The sequence below is a fragment of the Pongo pygmaeus genome, chromosome 11 (assembly GCF_028885625.2).
Source record: "Pongo pygmaeus isolate AG05252 chromosome 11, NHGRI_mPonPyg2-v2.0_pri, whole genome shotgun sequence".
Taxonomy (NCBI): domain Eukaryota; kingdom Metazoa; phylum Chordata; class Mammalia; order Primates; family Hominidae; genus Pongo; species Pongo pygmaeus.
Window position 1 is genome coordinate 89089379 of NC_072384.2, and position 19486 is coordinate 89108864.

Sequence of the window (19486 nt, forward strand, 5' to 3'; positions counted from 1 at the left end):
GCTACATGCAAGTATATTTGTAAGATAAATTCCCCAACATCCTTTTTGAGTTGAAAGGTATAGGCACTGGTAACTTGATAGATACTACCAATATCCTTTCACAGAAATTATACCACTTTACACTCCACAAATAATGGACACATTTCCCCACAGGCAATATGCAGTGATACCCAGTATGCTATCAAACATTTTAATTTTGGCCAATCTGATAGGTAAAACATGATAGCTCAGTACAGTTTTCATTCACATTTATTTTATTATGAGAAAATTTGACAGTTTTGTCATATATTGAAAAATCATTTGTATTTCCTTGTTTGAATGATTAGCTAATTTCCCTTGACTATATTTTTATTAGGTTATTGATATTTTAATTATTTATATCTAGTATTTCTTTATATGTAAAGAATATTAATTCTTTGTGAATTGAGTTGCAAACATTTCTACTTTGCTCATTTTTTGTGTCATAAAAATGTTTATTATTTTTGTACATTTTTATGCCTTCTGGGCTTTGAGTCAGAATTCATAAAGTCATATATTTTAAATGACTATAAAGAAATTATCCTATGTTATCTTTGAAATCATTATGATTTAATTTTTCTCATTTAAATCATTGCTTTATTTAGAATTTGTGCTAATGTAGAATATATTTTTATTATTCAACTTCACTTTTTTCCAGATGATTGCCTAGCCATTCCAACAAGGTTTATGAAATAATAATTCTTTTCTCCACTGCTAAGATGCCACCTTTATTGTATTCATTCTGACCATGTATATTTGGATCTACTTCAAGATTTTATTTTATTCATGTATCTACATCACATTTTTTAAACTAATGAATCCTTTTAAAAATCTTGTAGGGCTAGTCATCCTTAATTGCTCTTATTCTTAAGGATTTGCCTGATTATCCTTTCTTGTTTAGTCTATGAAAATTTTAATTTACAATATGTTGAATTCTCAAAGAAAGTGTGCTATGTTTATATTGGGATCATGTTAAAATTACTAATTAACTTATGGAGAATTTATGTGAGTGTAATGTTTAGTCTTTCTAACCAAGAACATAATAGGACATTCAGTTTTTTAAATACTTAGTTTGAATTAGCAGTATTTAAAAATTTTCATCAGATCTCATATATTTTGTGTTATGTTTATCCTTAAGCGTCTGTTGCTATTACAAATGAGGAATTTTTATTCCTATTATTTCTTCTATGATGTAATTGTTTATAGATAGTAAATCTATTAATTTCTGCTTGTTAATTTTGCACTCTCATGTATTATTAAATTCTTTTTTTTGTAGTTTTTTTTTACTCAATTTAATAGGTTTGTAAGCATACAATTGTATTTTCTGCAAATGGATAGTTTTTGCTCCTCTTTTTAGATTTTTGAAACCTCTGATTTCTTTTTTTAATGTCAAATTATTTATTCAGGCACATTCAGTACTGTTAAATGGTAATGGTGATAATGGATACTCATTCTATCTTTGTGTTTAGTAGGGATGCTTTTAGTATTAAGCATAATGAAACTTTTAAGTTGAGTTGTAAATATTTTATTGTTAATATCATCTATTACCAAGTTAGTAACTGTCTTTATCAAAAGTATTTACTGATCATTGTCAAATGCTTTTACTTTAATTATGAAAGAATTCATATATTTTCTCTTCATAGATCTGTTAAGATAATTATCAATAGCTTCCTTCATAGTCAATTATTTTGCACTTGTGGAATAATCTCCACTTTTTCATGACTAATTACTCTCTTAATATGCTAATAGACTTAATATTTTATTTAGAATTGTAAAAAAATTTATAAGATCAGTTCATAGTTTTTTGTGTGTGTCATTGTTATTACTTTTGCTGTAAATAATATACTTCCTTCATAGCAAAACTTTGAAAGTTTGCTGTCTTTTTCAATGTTCAAGAAGAGGATTTAAAAGCATTAAAACCATCTGATTTCTTTTTAAGACCTTTTAGTTGTTTGACACAACCGTGAAAACACCTGGACTTGCTGCTTTGGGAATCTAGCTGCTTTACAAATTTCTCTGTTTCTTCTAAGAAAACCCATGTTCTAAGATTTTCTCTTTCTACCAGGGCTAGTCTTAGTAAATTACATTGTCTTAGAAAATTATTCATTTCATATTGGTTTTCAAATTTATGAAGATACAGTTGAATAAAGGGACCTCTTAATGATTCTTTCATGTTGTTTTACTTTCATTAGGTAATTTTCTCTTTATCATTTTTTGCTTTAGGTTAGATCTTTTGGTTGGGTTTTTATAGGACCATGTTTTGGATTTACATATTATTTCTACTATATTTCAGTTTTCTCACTTTTCAACTTCTGTTTTTATCTTTACAATTTTTTTCTTCCACTTACTTTCAGTTTATTTTGTTGATTCTTTTTAACTTTTTGAGAAAGACGCTAAATGCACATACTTTTATTCTTTCTTTTTATTTATATAAGCATAGAACTATGATTTTTCATTAAAATTTTAAAAATAAAATGTTTCACTGTTTTCAAGTATCTTTGATGTGTTAGAACTTCTTATGTTTAAAAAGATTTATATATTAGTTCTACCAATTATATTCCATATTCTGTTAAATTATGTTAACATTCTTTTACATTACTCATAGATCTATATTTGTTTAGACAGTTTCTATTAGTTCCACTAAAATGAGCAATGATAAAATTGACAGTTTTCTTTTTTCTTACATGCCCCTCAGGTTTTCTTCTAGCATTCAATTTTAACAAGGAAATGTTATTTTTAGCATTTATTTTTGTAGTGTTAAATGTGCCACTACTTTGTTCATGTGATTTGTCGGGTTTGAATGATATTATCTGACTTTCACCTTTAAAGATGAGGAATTACCAAACTTACTCTAGTTCATACTTTCTTTTGCCTCCCCCTTTCATTATATATGTTTTATAATTATTTCCGCATTGTCAGAAGCTATAATATTTACAATCCCATCTGTCACCCTAACTTACACTTTTGTTTTAGTCTTTTTCTAGAGTTAAATATAATAAATGCTCACATAAGTTCTTTGACAGTTTCCTCAATTCACTCTTGGTTGCCTTGCATTTAGCCTATGGTAGTTTCCCTGAGAAATTTATAGAAACAATATCCCCAGAGAAATGTTTTTTCTGTAGCTTTTATATTTCAAGGAGAGAATGGATTTACATTTAACTTTAATTAACCATATTCTCTCCTTAAGAAATATGTATATATTGCTCCACTGTCTTCTGACACTGGATACTGTGGAGAAATTTGTGACCAGTCTTAATAACTTTTCCCTTGAGAAATAATCCGTTCTGATTCTTTGACATTCTAAAGAAGTATTTATTTATCTTTAAAGTTTAATGACTTTATTAAGTTACATATGTCTCTGTTAACTCTTTTAGGTCAATTTTTCAGACATGTGGTTGCTATTTCAATATTGACATTAAAGTTTTATTTTACTTCATAAAATTTTTCTTGTATTATATTGTTATTTGTTCTACTCAATTGTATTAATTTTTTCTTTGGGTGCCCATCTTCAGGGTTATCCCTTGCTTGCCTTCTACATCTATTATTTTTTAACTCTTTAAAAATTGTAATTCATTATTTTCCTATTCTCATGGTCCTTGCTTTATTTTGTGTAATATCAACTCTCCTTATGATCCCTCCTAATTCATCTTCATGACTTGATTTTCCTTCTATTTATTTTCTGACCATTACTTTTTTCTACTTTATAGCCTTCTTTCTTAAAGAGAATTACTTTATTAAGTTTTTTTTTTTTTTTTTTTTTGGTTCACGGTAAAATGATAGGTCAGAATTTTCACGTGGTCTATAGCAATATATTTTCTGGTGTGTTCTTTATCTCGTAAATTTAGCTGAACTCAACCACTTTTTATCTTATGGTATCTGTGTATAATGCAATTGCCAGCTCCTAGACCAACTATTTGAAGGAGACTGTACATTTTGGTGTGTTTTCTGATATTTGCCACCATTGTTCCCATTTGCTATTGACTTATCCTCACGGATTTAATTTTACTTTATTCCTGGGCTTCTTTGATGATTGTATTTGCTTTGGGTAGCTCTTATATGTCTTGGTTTTAATTCTTTCTTTTATATATTTCTTATTACATTACTGAAAAGTGAGTGTAGGTATTTATCCAAGGCACATTGTTTCTGTTCAAGAAGCAGAGAAAAGGTAAGTTGCTATCTATTTCCACGTACATACTGTTGAAACCTTTATTGCATTTGCTGTTATTTGCAATGAAATTTTGAAAAAAAAATAAAGCCTTGATATTGTCTTGACAATGATGAATTAGAAGTCTCATGACTGCTAACATAAATAACCAGAAAGTTTAATATCGCTCTTACCTTGTTTATTGAAACCTATAAATATAAACTTGTTTCCCTAACATGTATCTTTAAAATATGTACTCATACTGAAATACGTAATATCTGTTAAACACAGAAACTTTTTCTTCAAAGAAGTTTTAAAAGTTTTACTTTATATTATTTTTTCTCCTGGAAATCTATTTCATTCTTTACCTAGCCAACATGAAAAGCATTCTGCATTTAAGAGCCAATGTAATACAGGGTGCTGTGGCACTAAATTACATTAGGAATAAGTATTCCATTCACTAGGACAAAGTTGGCATCATTGTAGATAAATGTGTTTTCTAGATCTTCTCTCAGGCATTAATGGACTTAAAGGGAAACTGAAAAATAACTTGGAGGCACTCATCATGCCTATGGTAACAAATGATCATCTTAAGTGATTCAAGAAATTCTCAGATTAGACATAACCACCAGAATTCAGCCTCAAATGCTTCAGATATTTAATAAGACAGGAAATTACTGTCTGCTTCTATCTAACTTTAGATAAAGTGAGTAAGCAAAATCATTAATCATTAACCCCAAAAGCCACCGAAAAAGCTGCTTAATTATTCTCTTGAGTTGCTGAACGCTGAAAGTGAAAAACACTGCAACTATAAAGGTGAGTAACTGGATCAATTATGAGTTGGCCCTAAACATTCTTACCAAAATTTGTATTGCCACCTCCAGGTGTTTGTGAACAGACAGGACAGCATTCCCCAGGGGGCGTTACAGGGTCGGCACAGTCCAGCACATCCTGGCATTCTATCTTGTCACAGAGAATGGCTCCATTGTCACAGACACAGATCTGACAAGGGGCAGGTTTCCAAATGTCCCTGTTTAAGTACATCTGGCCATTCTGAGTGCAGGCTATTTCTTCACCATATCCTTCTAAAATAAGAAGAAAAGAAAGAAGAGGTTAGTAATCTGAAATTATAGAACTGAGAAAATAAAAGGTGAGCCATCTTGTGGATTCTAAAAAATTCTGGACTAAGAAGTAACCTTCCAAGGAGCCAAACACAGATGAACTGATTTCATTTCATAACAAAATAATATGTAATTCACCAAGAAATAATGATAATGTATCCTTGCATGATAGGGGAAGAAATAAAAGTGATACAATGGAGGTATATTTTTAACCAGATAATGCTTCCTTCAAGATTTTATTCTTGAAGGTATGAATGATGAAATATGAGAATATCAATAAAGAGGGATAAAAGAGAACCATCTGAAAATGGGGAGAAAATGAATAGTTCAAAGGAGAATATATAATTTGAATGTTTGGTGAACCCTATTATGATTTGCAACTCACTGGAAACTTTAATAAATTCCACAACAGGAGACAGTATGTTTTCATGTACCATAGAAAAAAACTTCAAAAAAGGAAAAGGTATATGTTTTTATTAAAATTATTTTTAAATGTACAGTAAAAAAGTATAACCATGTCCCATTTCATGGAATAGAATTCCATTTGATATCCTAAATTGATGGTGTTTACTCAACTGTGGCAGAAATGCAAAACTTATGCAGATAATAAGTTAATTATGTTTGCATCAAAATTAATTAAGGAAAACCATAGCCAAAATAATACAGTGAGTTAATATATATTTGTCTAGTGCTTTTCTACATTTACATTACAATTTAAGAAAGTTTGGGAAAATACACACACATATATGTGTGTGTGTGTGTGTGTGTGTACACATATCGCACAAGAGCAGTTCTATTATACATTTACTAACAGGTAAACACATATATTACATCATTAACTTTGTGATTTTATAAGAAATACTATAGAATTTTAAAACATAATGTGGATCAAATCATCCTTGCTTAAATACATCAAGAACTTCCCAACTACTTAAATTCAAAACTTACCTATAAAGGCTAAAGACCTTCTTTCCCATTTCTTGCACAATTTGACCACTTTTGCCCAGCACTACCTCTCCTTCCTTCACCCCAGGCCCACATGGCTATCATTACTTACTTCAATGTCATCTCCCCGCGAAATTCTTTTCTGACTACCCTGCAAAAATTAGACTTCCTTTACCCAATTGATATTTTTCACAGACCTTTTCAAAGAACTCATTCACTCAGCCATTCATTCATTTATTCATTCATTCATTGTGTATTATATGCTAGGTAATTGAAGAGATACTAAAACGTGAACAAATAGGCAAAAATCACTGCCCCCAGGAAGTTTATTAGAATGAGTATTAATTTTTTATTTTTGTTTATCTCCCTCACTAGAGAAAAACTAGATGAAAGTAAGGACTAGGCGTCTTGTTCATCACTGTATTTCTTTTATTTATTTATTTATTATTATTTTTTTTAATGGAGTTTTGTTCTTGTCGCCCAGGCTGGAGTCCAATGGCGTGATCTCAGCTCATTGCAACCTCCGCTTCGTGGGTTCAAGCAATTCTCCTGCCTCAGCCTCCCAAGTAGCTGGGATTACTGGCGCCCACCACCATGCCCAGCGAATTTTTGAATTAGTGGAGACGGGGTTTCGCCATGTTTGCCAGGCTGGTCTCTTGACCTCAAGCGATCCACCCGCCTCAGCCTCCCGAAGTGCTGGGATTACAGGTGTGAACCACTGTGCCCAGCCTCATCATTATATTTCTAAAGCTTGATGCTATACCTTTCATAGAACAGCCATTTAATAAATACTTGTCTACTGGATGGATATAATGAATGAATCTAAACTATGGTAAACTAGTTTAATTGCACTGCATGAACTTTGTACTTCATAAAAAGATGTTTTAATGTAGTTGTAATCAGTTTATGAAAGATATTATCATTTGGCATATAAATATATTCAAATAATAATGCAAAGCTACATATGAAAATTATTTTAGTTTATAATACAGATATTAATACAAAAATCCACTTTATATAATTTTTATTTGTCAATTATACCTTAATAAAGCTGGAATAAAAACATTTTTCTCACTGTCCTGTGGAATACTCTGCTTTATATATTTAGTCTTTCATCACAGATATTTGGCAAATGCAAAATTGCTTTCAGAGAGTAACACTACTATATCCTAATGGTTTCTGTGCTGTTTTATAAGATGAGGACTAAGTTTCTAATCTGTTTTATCTTCATTAAAAGACTTGTATCACATAATACATATCTAATCAACAAAACAGTATTAGTTCTATCTCCATAGTGCTATTATACTCATTTAAAACCAAGGGGAAAACAGAAATTATGTTTTCATATGCTTTTCTGGAAGATTATTTTGAAAAAATGAGAAATGTATTCATCAAATAAACAGTGTGACTTTTAGATGAAATATCACTTTAACGCAGTGTAATTCCATGAAGAACATTTCCAAAGACACAACCTGTATAAAAATGGGCTTATGTCCATAGTTCACTGAACAATTCCATGAAGTGGATAACTTAAGAGTAACTTTGCTCATTAAGTTTTATGATTGAGAAGGAAATATCCACTTACAAATGTTAAATGCTATTACCTGAAAATGAGATACTACTTCAATTAGCTTGTTTCTCTCATTACACACTCTTGGGTGGGGGTGCTGGGAATTAAGTGCATATGTGCCTAGTACTAATTGTGCAAAATATTGAAAGCATATGTGGCTGGGTGTAGTGGCTCACACCTACAACCCCAGCACATTGGGAGGCCAAGGTGGGAGGATTGCTTGAGGCCAAGAGTTCAAGACCAGCCTGGGCAATATAGTGAGATACTACCTCTGCAAAAATTTAAAAGTTAGCCAGGCATAGTGGCACGTGCCTGTAGCTCCAGCTACTCTGAAAGTGAGGTAGGAGGATGATTTTAGCTCAGGAGTTCTAGGCTGCAGTGAGCTATGGGCACGCTATGCTACTGCACTCCAGCTTGAGCAACAGAGTGAGATCCTGACTCACAAAAAGAAAAGACAAGAAGGAAGCATATGTGTTCCTTTCTGTCCTCAAAATATATATTACCGCGTAGTATTATATATATTATATACGTTACACATATAACAATATATGTATGTTTTATATATATATAACATTGTGGAGTGCTATATTTGTTATATAATAAATGAATATAATTAACTTACTATATAATTTTAATTATATAATATATGTTTGTTTATTGTATAAATCTTGAAGGAGCCATACAGAACAGGATAAGTTATCCCCTGAAGATTTATCAAATGAATTATTATAACAAAATATGTTATTATTGGATAGATATTATATATGAGGATATATATTGCTGATGGAATAATTAGATATTTGGAAGCAGAGAATATGAAAAACAAAAACAAGATGACACGTAATAATGTCAATTAAATATTAAAATATGTGAAAGACTCTTCAAAGAGTAGCTTATCTTGTTCCTTGTGGTTCCTTTAGGGTTGGAATAAAAAGACACACTGTCTCAGTCTTGTGTTAACACCTAGAAGGGCAGTTTCTTTCTGAAAGTTTAAGACAACATAACTTCAACTCAAGGGGCAAAGAAGTGGGCCACTGGATTACTTTCTTTAAATGATAATGTTAAAGGTTAGTTTTATACTCTGAGTCATCATGGGTTCCATTCTCCTGAGAATTTATAATTAAATTTAAGATGATGTGGAAAGTTAGTTGGAATGCTTTTAAATAGCAAGGAGATGAAAAACCACATTCACTGTTAAACCTTGTCTTCTCTTCACTCAGACAAGAATCCATACACATCACAGAGGACTCAAAAACTCAGTGAACTCTCATTGTTCATGTCTGAATGAAAGACATGTACAAAGAAACAGTGGGTAGAAAATACAGGGTGTCTTGCAGTTTTCACGGATCTACATGGTAGTTGTACACCATATGATTAAGTTGTCCCTTCTGTTTTCTACACAGACATTTACTTAAACGAAAAGAAAAGTAAAATAGAAAGCAAAATTGCAGCCAATTTGTTGAAAAATATTGCAGTAAAGTTGTCATAATAGGATTATTTTATAAATGACAATACAGTATAAAATAACAAAAATTTTCAAATGACATTCTGAGAAATTCAATTCCGTCCTCCTGATTTCTCCATCCAAATCATAAAATTAACCCAAGCTGACGTCCAAAGCTTAGATTCAAGGCCCAGGACTAAAAAAGAAAATAAAAATAAAAAAATGTTTCTTAAAATACCTGGATACTGGGGCCAGTCATGCGGTAGGGTGAGGTTGGGGAAGGGAGAGCATTAGTAAGAATTAGAAAAAAATAGCTAATGCATGCTGGGCTTAATACCTAGGTGATGGGTTGATAGGTGCAGCAAACCACAATGGCACACGTTTACCTATGTAACAGACCTGCACATCCTGCACATAAACCCTGGAACTTAAAATAAAAATAAAATTTAAATTTAAAAATTGGATAAACAAATATTTTTATATAATCTAAAAAAGAACGCCAAAACTATAATTTTGCATTACTTGTATTTTTTGCTGTTTATGTTTAACTTTCCTAAAATTGATTAGGACTGGTAGAAATCTGATAATATCATCACTATTTTGTAATTTTCATGGTGTTTTAACTTCCAAAATTTTTATCTCCCAACCTACAAGATTCTTTTACCCTCACCAAATGTTCCAATAAATTGAATCCATTGTGAAGTCATTCCCACAAAAATTCTGGCACTGATATATTACAGAAAAGAGATGTATTTTATCTGATCACATTTTATTTGAAATCAACTCAATTTTTCTATGTTTCTCATATATCCTCATAGATTTCTCTTCTCATAAATCTTAAGTGCTTTTAAATTTAGTTGTAAGAATTCAGTTCTTAATCACTAGATGGCAGACCAAATCCACCATCTTATTATAACAATTAGAAACTAAATTATCACAATTGCAGCTTGCCAACTATATGTTATGCCCTGCATCCACATTTTTTCATACAATTATACTTGTGGGGAAAAAAAAAAAAAAAAAAAAGCCTGCATACAAACGGCCATATTGAAACCTTGGACTGGCCAAGAGAGATGATTGTATTTGCATATTAAATTATTGGAGTCTACTTAAAGGCTTTGAAAAATATATGAAATAAAAGTCCCTAAAATTATGTTAGCTATTCTCTAGCCATTAACTAAAGTTCTTCCAAGCAGAAATAATACACAGCACACACGTGTTATAAAAATTTTAAATCTCTTATTCAGACAAAGGTTTGTGCTGATCATTTTCCCCTGTGAGCTGTGAGACTGTGAGCTCCTCGATAGCCAGAACTGTGTTTACCTCAGCAACCTTCACATTTAATGTTATATAATCCGTCTTTGATAAATGTATGCGTAGCATCAATGAATGCAGATGTGAATGAGGAAAGTAAGGAACTAGTTCATTGATATGCCTATTAAAAAGATAAGCACTTTTAGCTCTCTTTCCTCCTTCCCTAATCTTTCCAGAGAGGATGTGCTCTTAGGAACCCTTTTTTGAATGAAAGGGAATGGTCACTTGGTGGTTCTTACGAGGTGTGTCCCTGACATTCAGGCCTCTGTGTGACCAGAAAGGAAGAAGACTGTGTCAGTCACAACAGTTCATATTTTAGAACAATCTTCAGAAAGCTACAGCAACCCTTCAGCCTTCCTGACCCAACTGACTTAGGTCCCTTTTGGGATTCTGAAGATCTGGGCTACCATTACTTAAAGTTTCTATGACTGTAAAGGTCTTTGAGGGACTATAATCATGACACTGTCAGCTGGTGGCCTCATGAAGTGGAGAGAGAATGCCTTGTGGGACAAAGGAGGAGGTAATAAAGCAGCCCACGTGTCGGTCTGGATGCCACAGATGCTGCCTTTAGTAATGCACAGCAGAGCATGGGCTGCTGGATGGGGTGCCAGAGAACCTACCAAGGAAATCCTTCCCTTCCTTCTGCTCTAGGGCACTGTTTATCATTAGAAGGGAAAGACGAAGAGGGACAGCATTCAATTCCTTCTTCAGACCATGCAGAGGAGATGCCAAAAATTCCACATTCCTCATTTTGCTTTCCTTAAACGACTCTCAAGTTTTAAAAGTTAGATACATATGAAGCCACCAGGGATAGCTGAGGGGGGATCTATTACATACTTTGACAATTTTTTTCTGTCTCAGCCTCAAGATCTGTGGGATGGTGGGAGGATAACTATGTATGGGGCAGGCCTATGGGGTTTTACATCTTCTGTTCTTCAATCCACTACAAAGACTTTTACTTTCTAGGGAGCCCCGCAAGCTTAAATCTGGTTTTAGGATAATTATCCAAATTATTACTTTTTCTGTGCCCTGCTCCTCTTTTTCCTTCTACCAACTGAACAAGAGTAGGCATGCAATAATTATTTGAGCTGAGTTAAATTTCTGTTCCACTAAGGACAATCATGTTTTATATTCTAAAGCAATATAATGACAATTTTGAAAATTTTCCTTGAAATCTGAAAAATTAAAAAGGAGACAATTCATAGAAAGCTTCATTTCAATGCATTTCAGTGAGCATATGAATTTAAAAAATTTGATAAACTGTCTGTGAAGGTGGTTGGTTTCTTTAGTGCAACCATTAAATGTTTTCCAATCTCATAAGCAAAGTTTTTCAGTTAACTAGTAAAACTGCTGTTTTTACTTTACTTAAAATGGAAAAAATAGAAAGGAAAAACTCTCATATTAGGTACTACTTAAGTTTTTTTCCATGTATCATTGGGAAATCTAAATGACTGTGGCCAAAATGTGAAACTAAAACTACACATACTGCACATGCAATGCTCATCTACAATTCTGTCTGGAAGAGCAGATTTCAGTCTGCTAATGCATTTGACATAGATTTTTTTTTCCCACATACCTCAAACTACTAAATAGCTGCAAAACACCACAAAGAGAATTGAGCCAACTCTATAATCTATACACTAGAAATTTCAGCAGTAATTTTTATAGCCAACCTTAGTTCTAATCTTAAATATTAATCCTCAGTGAGTAAGTTTGGTACAGATCTATGCCAAATGTGTCTGCCTACCTAAATGCATGAAAAATTTGTAATTGTTCTGAATGATGTCTACTTAATCTCTCCTAGCCTAATATTGCTTGAGACAAACAGGAGAGCCAAAAATCAGCTTAGTTGTTTCTCTTTCAAAGGAGAAGTAAATATTCAGTAATATATAGTATCCACATTCCAGATTTCCTTCATCTCCTTCCAATCTTAGCTCAAATGTTACCTACTCTAGTCACCTTACCAAAAAAATTGCACATGACTACACACACATACAACCATAACACTCTCAATTCACTAATTCTTACTCTTTTTTTTTCTTTTAATGTAGTAGTTATCACTTTCAAGCCTACTATATATTGAATTTATTATGTTTATTTTTTGTCACCCCATGATAGAATTATAGCTCTGTGAGAACACATATAATTTATTTTGCTTCCTTTGTTGATATATCCTGATATCCTAGAATAGTGTCAGGATCATAGTAAATGCTCAAGAAGTATTTATTGAATTAATTTATTGAATATTAGTTGTTTGCTTAAGAAGCTTTATATGGTAAAGTCATTTTGTAATATTCTTTTGTATATAAAAAGGGATTTTTATATCTAAAGTCAATTGTTAAGAATACCAAGTAAGAAATCTAGGCCACATTGAATACAAAATGATATGCTTCAACCCTGGGCTGTTACCTGATTTTTAGAGAAGCGCCATTTTAGCTGCTTATTTAAATGTGGGCCAAACCTACAAGGCTTTAAAATACCAAGAATTATAGGAATATGATGTATTATCATTTATTCCAGACATTATATCCTAAGAAGAGCATATATTTCATATATTTTTACTCATTTTTGTAATTGAAAATAATTATTATTGTATTTTAAGAGAATATTCATTATTGTATCCTCAATGAGTATAAAATTAAATATTTTACATAAAACATTTTAGAATCAATTTAACTCTATTTTATTATGTCTTTGCAGCTGCATTTTGCCTGCTTTTTCAATTTTCCCTGATACAGAAGAATATTTAGGGCCTCTAGAGAAAATCCAGACATTGTAGTCAGCTTATTTCTTCCAATTCATTCTTTATTCTCTGCCCTTGCCTTGAGCAAGTTGAAATTTCTTTTACAATCCACCAAACATTCCACAGTTCTCAATGGCCCTTTGATCCCATTCATTTCACTACCAAGGATTCTAAAATATTTTGAAGAAAATTTCTAATAGGAATTTAAAGGGATGCCTCTTTCTGCATTATTCCCTCTGGAGCTCACTTCTGGAGGCATGGGGTGAAGGGAGACTAGTGCTGTCATCCCGAAGGCCAATTTCTAATTTTATGCTCTTGGAAATATCTAGTGACTTGAATTAGTATTCAGCTTTGTTCTGCTTTACATAGATATAATTTACATCTATTTTCTAGCTATTAAAAAAATAAGTGATTTTGCTGAAGAACAAAACTAAAACTAGATTTTACTCTTCTTTCTGGCATTTCTTTCCAAGTCACTTCCAGAACAGGTAATAGAATCTTTAAATAAAACTGTACTTGTTATTTCAGAACCTAAATTCATCTCTTAATCTTTATATTTAGTTTATCCCTTATAATTTGCATAATTGTATGGAAGCCAATTTATTTATTGCATGTTTAAGATCAAAACTCAATATGCTCTGAATCTCAAAACCAGCCAAATGCCATAGTCATACTTGGTATGAGAAAGAGAGTTGTTGCTTTTACTGGAAAGTTATATCAATAACTTTTTAAATGCACAGCAAAGCTCTTCATTGGGTCACTTCTCTGTAGGGAGAACAAAAGACAAGAAAAGCAAACAGACAAGGAGGATGAAGAGAGGAAGGAGGATGAGACAATCATCTTCTTTCCATATAACTTTACTATGTCAAGAAGGAGGTTTTACAAGTTTCTTCAGAAAACAACAGAATTAACCTGAAGATACTTCTTTATCCTATTAGGGAAAATACAAAGAATGAATCGGAGATTTTTCACCTACAAATCCATGTGCTTCTAAGAAGTTGCTATTTTCCTTAACAAGTAAACATGGGCAAACTTTATTAGAATTTCAAAAGTTTTAGATTATTACTTAATGTTACTCATTCATTTTTTTAAATTCTGAATTTTATCATTATTGTATAATTCATATTTTCATTTATTTAAACATGGTGACTATGAATAAAATATCTATAAAGGAAAATGATACTCTTGTCATTTTCTTTAAATACCTGTGGAAAGATTTAAAGTTTCTAAAATCTTTCAATAATTTGCTTAATTCCAAGTAACTACAGAATACTTATTTCTTGCTAATACAGTCATTAGCACATGCTGAGATCAGAGGAGAAAAATGTATAACATTTCCTAAACTAAGGAGTATAAAATTTAGTTTGGACAAAAGATTAACTAAGTTGTTTACTAGTCAACTGGTTATTACTAAATTAATAAATGAAAAGTGTGCCTCAATTTTTCTACTTGTTAACATATAGAAAAAGATAAAACATGAGCCTTTACTTTTGCAGAAAAGAAATATTTAAAGATGTCATAAATAAGTTTGCTTTAAAATGTGTTTGAAAGCTCATCCTAAATTTGTCAATCTGGAAAAAGGAATAGAGGCATTAGTTAATCCATTTAATTGATAGTTATTTATCTAGCAAATAATAACAATTTCATTAAATACTTGTTTAGTACAAAGCAAACTTTGGATCAGAGAATGAGACATTTGGAGTTCAACTTCCTTGCCAAAAACAACCAAAATATACAGAAGCTGCAAAAGATAATGAATTTTTTGTAGAATAATTTTGCTCATATGTGTATTTCACTAGTGCATTCTGGAAAAATTACATACACACTGAAACTTCATAAACTCATTCTATTTCTTCATTTCTCTAACCTATATGTATCCTGGGGACTTTTGAATTATTGGTCCTTATCCTGGAAATCTTCCTCTGTGTTTTGAGAGGTTTTGTCTAATGCTGTTTATTTTCATTAATTATAGCTAAGTCTGGGGAACATCAACCTGAGGATTTCCTAGAATCCAAAACAAAAACAACCTTCAATCATTACGGAAATATAAAATTCTGTTTATAAAAGCAAACTTCAAATTAGTAAGGGTGAACAGAATACAGAATAACATTACATTCACTTATGAGTACATCATCTATTGATTCTCCTTTGGTGTCCTATTTGATAATGAAACATATTTTAAACCCTTAGACACCAAGACAGTCTGGATACATAGCAGAGAGAAAGTGGAAACCCATAAATGCAAATCATTCAATGATCCCTCAGAATATACCAGCCATAATAATGGCTAAGGCCACAGTTTTGAAATCCTCTGTGTGAGTTTCAGTCCTCCCTGTATGTTTTAGTCTTCCAACACCTTTGGCATTAAGAATGTGTTCAAATCATAAAATAAATACATTTATTCTTGAAGCAAACATCAAAATAACATAATGTATGCATTTTGATAATATTGTTTATTTATTCAACAAATATTTATCTGTTATTTTGCCAAGCACTGGGAATACAGTTAAAGTAATGAATTCCTTTCTACCTTTAAGGAGTTTACAGACTACTGAGAGAACCAGTGCAGTAATAGATTATTAGAACATAATTCTTTAAATATAAAATTATAGGCAAACCTTGGTTGTTGTGGGAACATGCAGGAAGGGCATATCATCTAGGCTGGAGGTCAGAGAAGTCAAAAGAGTTCTGGGATTTGAGTTCTTTAACTTCCTTATTTCGTTTCTTTAATTTATTGTTTTTGGAGTTGCTTTTTTTTAAAGTGAGAAAATTAAAATCCAAAGCAGTTTTTTCCAAAAATTCATTTCCAAGGTGTATAATATTGTTACTCCTGGCTCCTTGCTGGTAACTGGCAACAGATTCCTTCTCTCTACCAACTGGCCAGGATGGATCTGAAGGAGCCCAGGTACTCCCTCTCAACCATGACTCTGATTTTAACTTCTTTACCATCTCTTCCTTTGCCTGAGGGTAAAACAACAGCACTCTTATTTCTAAACCAACTGGTACGTCCATGGGAAGGTGCCTTGGAGGAGGGGTGGGGCTCTTGTGGTGGTGCGGGCCAGCAGACCAGAAGCCAAGACAGTGGTGCACAGCAACATGGCAGGAACCATTTGTTGGCAATGACTAACTCACTGTAGCCACACTGGGACAAACTATAAAAGCATTTTTCAGGAGAATGGCGTGAACCTGGGAGGCAGAGCTTGCAGTGAGCCAAAATTGCACCACTGCACTCCAGCCTGGGCGACAGAGCAAGACTCCGTCTCAAACAAACAAACAATAAAAGCATTTTTCTAGGTCCAATTCCACAGTCTTTCTTCAACTGTAGATACAGAATTCTGGATTATTGTGTTTTGACATTTTAGGAAGTCAAAAAAATAGTATAATGTCTAGTTTGAAAGAAGCTGACTTTTGTAATTTAGAAAACACTGTGAAGTAAGATATTAAATACCCATACTAAAAGTTTATTTTACTTATACTTAGCACATCCACTTATACTCATTTTCATAGATTACTTAAGTATTTATTGAATCTACTTACTGTATGCCTGACTATATCCCATGGAAGAAAGATACAAAAGTTAAAGACACACAAGCTACTCCAGAGGAGCTTAGAGGAAAGTTTATAAAATCACTCTTTTAACAAATATTTACTAAGAACATTCAAAATGTAAAGTATCTTCTATCCAGTTGTTTCTTCAATGACCACAATTAGTTGAGGTAGCAAATAGTTTATATAAGGTACTAGGTTTGAGAATTACAAATAAGAAATCTGAAAAGATGGTATCACTATAAGCTGAAATTATCTGAGAAGGAGTGAGTAGAAGTGGGTTCTTAAGCAGGCCTTGAAAAATAGAATGTATTTGAGATGGTGGGGGTAAGGAAAACTCTGCCTGGGAAAAAGGCAGGGAACCACCTAAAACAGGAATAGAGAGGGAGGAAAACATGTACATAGCTTCAGGAGGGGATGATTTAATTTATCAAAAAAGGAGGTGATGAGAATACTTGGTACAAGTGATACCTCTTCGACTAGGAAAGTTTTAATGACATGCCCACATGGAATTTGGTCATTCTCTTCTCTTGCCCTCATCTCACCTTATCCGTACACCTGGCAAATACCTGCAACATTCTATTACACTTATTGGTTTGTTTGCATATAAACTCTACTGGGCTGTACATTTCTTGAGAATGAAAAACATTTAATTTCTCTCTATATCATGAGTGTATTAAAGTGCCTAATACAAGAAATGCTTGCTGAATAAATGAATAAAGGTAATAAATAAAAGAATGTATAAGAAGCTTTCAGGAATATTAACGTAACTACCTAATCAAAGATAAATCAGAAATAAATGAGACCAAAGGCAACTAGTGGAAAATGTTATACTGGAGTTAGGAGAAACAGCAGTTATGAGAAGAGAGGTAAAGCCACAAGACACTAGGTAGAAAATACGAAGGGTTTGATGAAGTTTGGGTGGGATAAAGTATTTAATTATTATTTTTTTTTTTTTGAGATGGAGTTTCGCTCTTGTTGCCCAGGCTGGAGTACGATGGCACAATCTTGGCTCACCGCAGCCTCCGCCTCCCAGGTTCAAGTGATACTCCCACCTCAGCCTCCCGAGCAGCTAGGATTACAGGCATGTGCCATTACGCCCAGCTAATTTCATATTTTTAGTAGAGACAAGGTTTCACCACATTGGTCATGCTGGCCTCGAACTGCTGACCTCAAGTGATCCACCCACCTTGGCCTCCCAAAGTGCTGGGATTACAGGCGTGAGCCACCGTGCCAGGCCTAAAAATTTTTAAAGATAATTTCAGAGTCTCAGAAATGAATGGAGGAAGAAATAGCTACTGGGTACTTTGGGTTAAATTGTGTCCTGCTAAAAGATATACTGAATTCCTAATCCTCTGTACTTCAGAATGTGACATTATTTGTAAATAAGGTCATTGAAGATGACCTAATTAGTTAAGATGAGGTCATACTGGAATATGATGGGCCCATAATCCGATATGACTGGTGTCCTTATAAGGAGGGAAGAGGGGAATAGACACAGAGACTCAGACACTCATTTCTGTTGTCATAAGCCACCCAGTTTGTGGTACTTTGTTACCAAGCACCCCTAGCAAAGTAACACAGGTGTATGGTCTAGACATTGAATGAAATAAAAGTTTTGGAGAGATAAACAAATTTTATTTTAAAAATTCTAAACTCTATTTAAGGCATGTTGGAGTGAATCTTAAGGAAGAATAACCCAGTAGAAATATTAATGGCAGCTATTAATTGTGTTCTAAGAGTTATGCTAAGTGTCTGATAAAAATTTTCCACGTAGTCCTCACAACCATCCTGGCAGAGGCTTGGAGTCAATCATGATCACAAAGCTAGTGAGTGGCAGAGCCAATTTTTAAAAAAATATATGCCCGTAACTATTATACATTGTGTTAGACAACCAGACTGCTATGTTAGAGAAAAGATAAGGGGATGGCACATTTACATGTACAAAAGTCTTAAGTCACACTCTAAATGTGGATTTTGAATAAGAGAGTGGAAAAGTGACAAATAGAGCTCCTGTGAAGAATGAAGAGCAATAGAAGCCTGGGTTAAAGAAAAAACAGGTAAAGCATGGTTTACCTTAGAGATGAGAAAAGGAAGTGATTAAGAAGGGTGTTTTAAAAGAAAATGTGTGAGAACAAGAAGCAATTAAAATATACTAAGATTGTGAACCCCATTCTTTCTATTCATTTCTCAACTCTAAATGGTGGAAATTTCATTTCCTGGTGTTCCGCCTGTGTAGCCACCAAATGTTACCATGCTAATATCCGGTGAAATTTCCCCTAGCTTTCCTGAGGCCTCACAGGATATTTATGGGGGAATGACTATCTCCATGACATGAATAAGTCTTTCAGGTATTTTAATGAGTAGGGATAGTAAATGATTGCAGACCAACTATTATTTAGTTCTGTTTAGATTAGTTTATAGGGTGCAGGAAATGAAATTTTTCCCCAGAATATTCAGCTTGCATTATATAAACATGACTCCGTTCACCAAACAGAATGCACTATGCTTGCTATTTCATTTAAACTAAACAGGGGATGATAAAAAAGTCATTGAGGAAAAATTCAATAAAATTCAACATTATAAAATACAATTTAAAGAAAACTAGCAACTGCTGCTTTTTAAATTACATCACATTCAT

At 32.8% G+C, this 19486-nt stretch overlaps 1 protein-coding gene across 1 annotated transcript in view; it reads right to left on the minus strand.

Moving 5' to 3' along the window:
* The window catches only part of COL5A2 (collagen type V alpha 2 chain), a 147410-nt gene that overhangs the window by 72678 nt on the left and 55246 nt on the right, over positions 1–19486 (minus strand). Inside the window, exon 2 of the mRNA XM_054476909.2 lies at positions 5023–5247. Coding sequence (XP_054332884.1) covers positions 5023–5247 — 225 coding nt within the window. The remainder of the gene's footprint in view (positions 1–5022; positions 5248–19486) is intronic.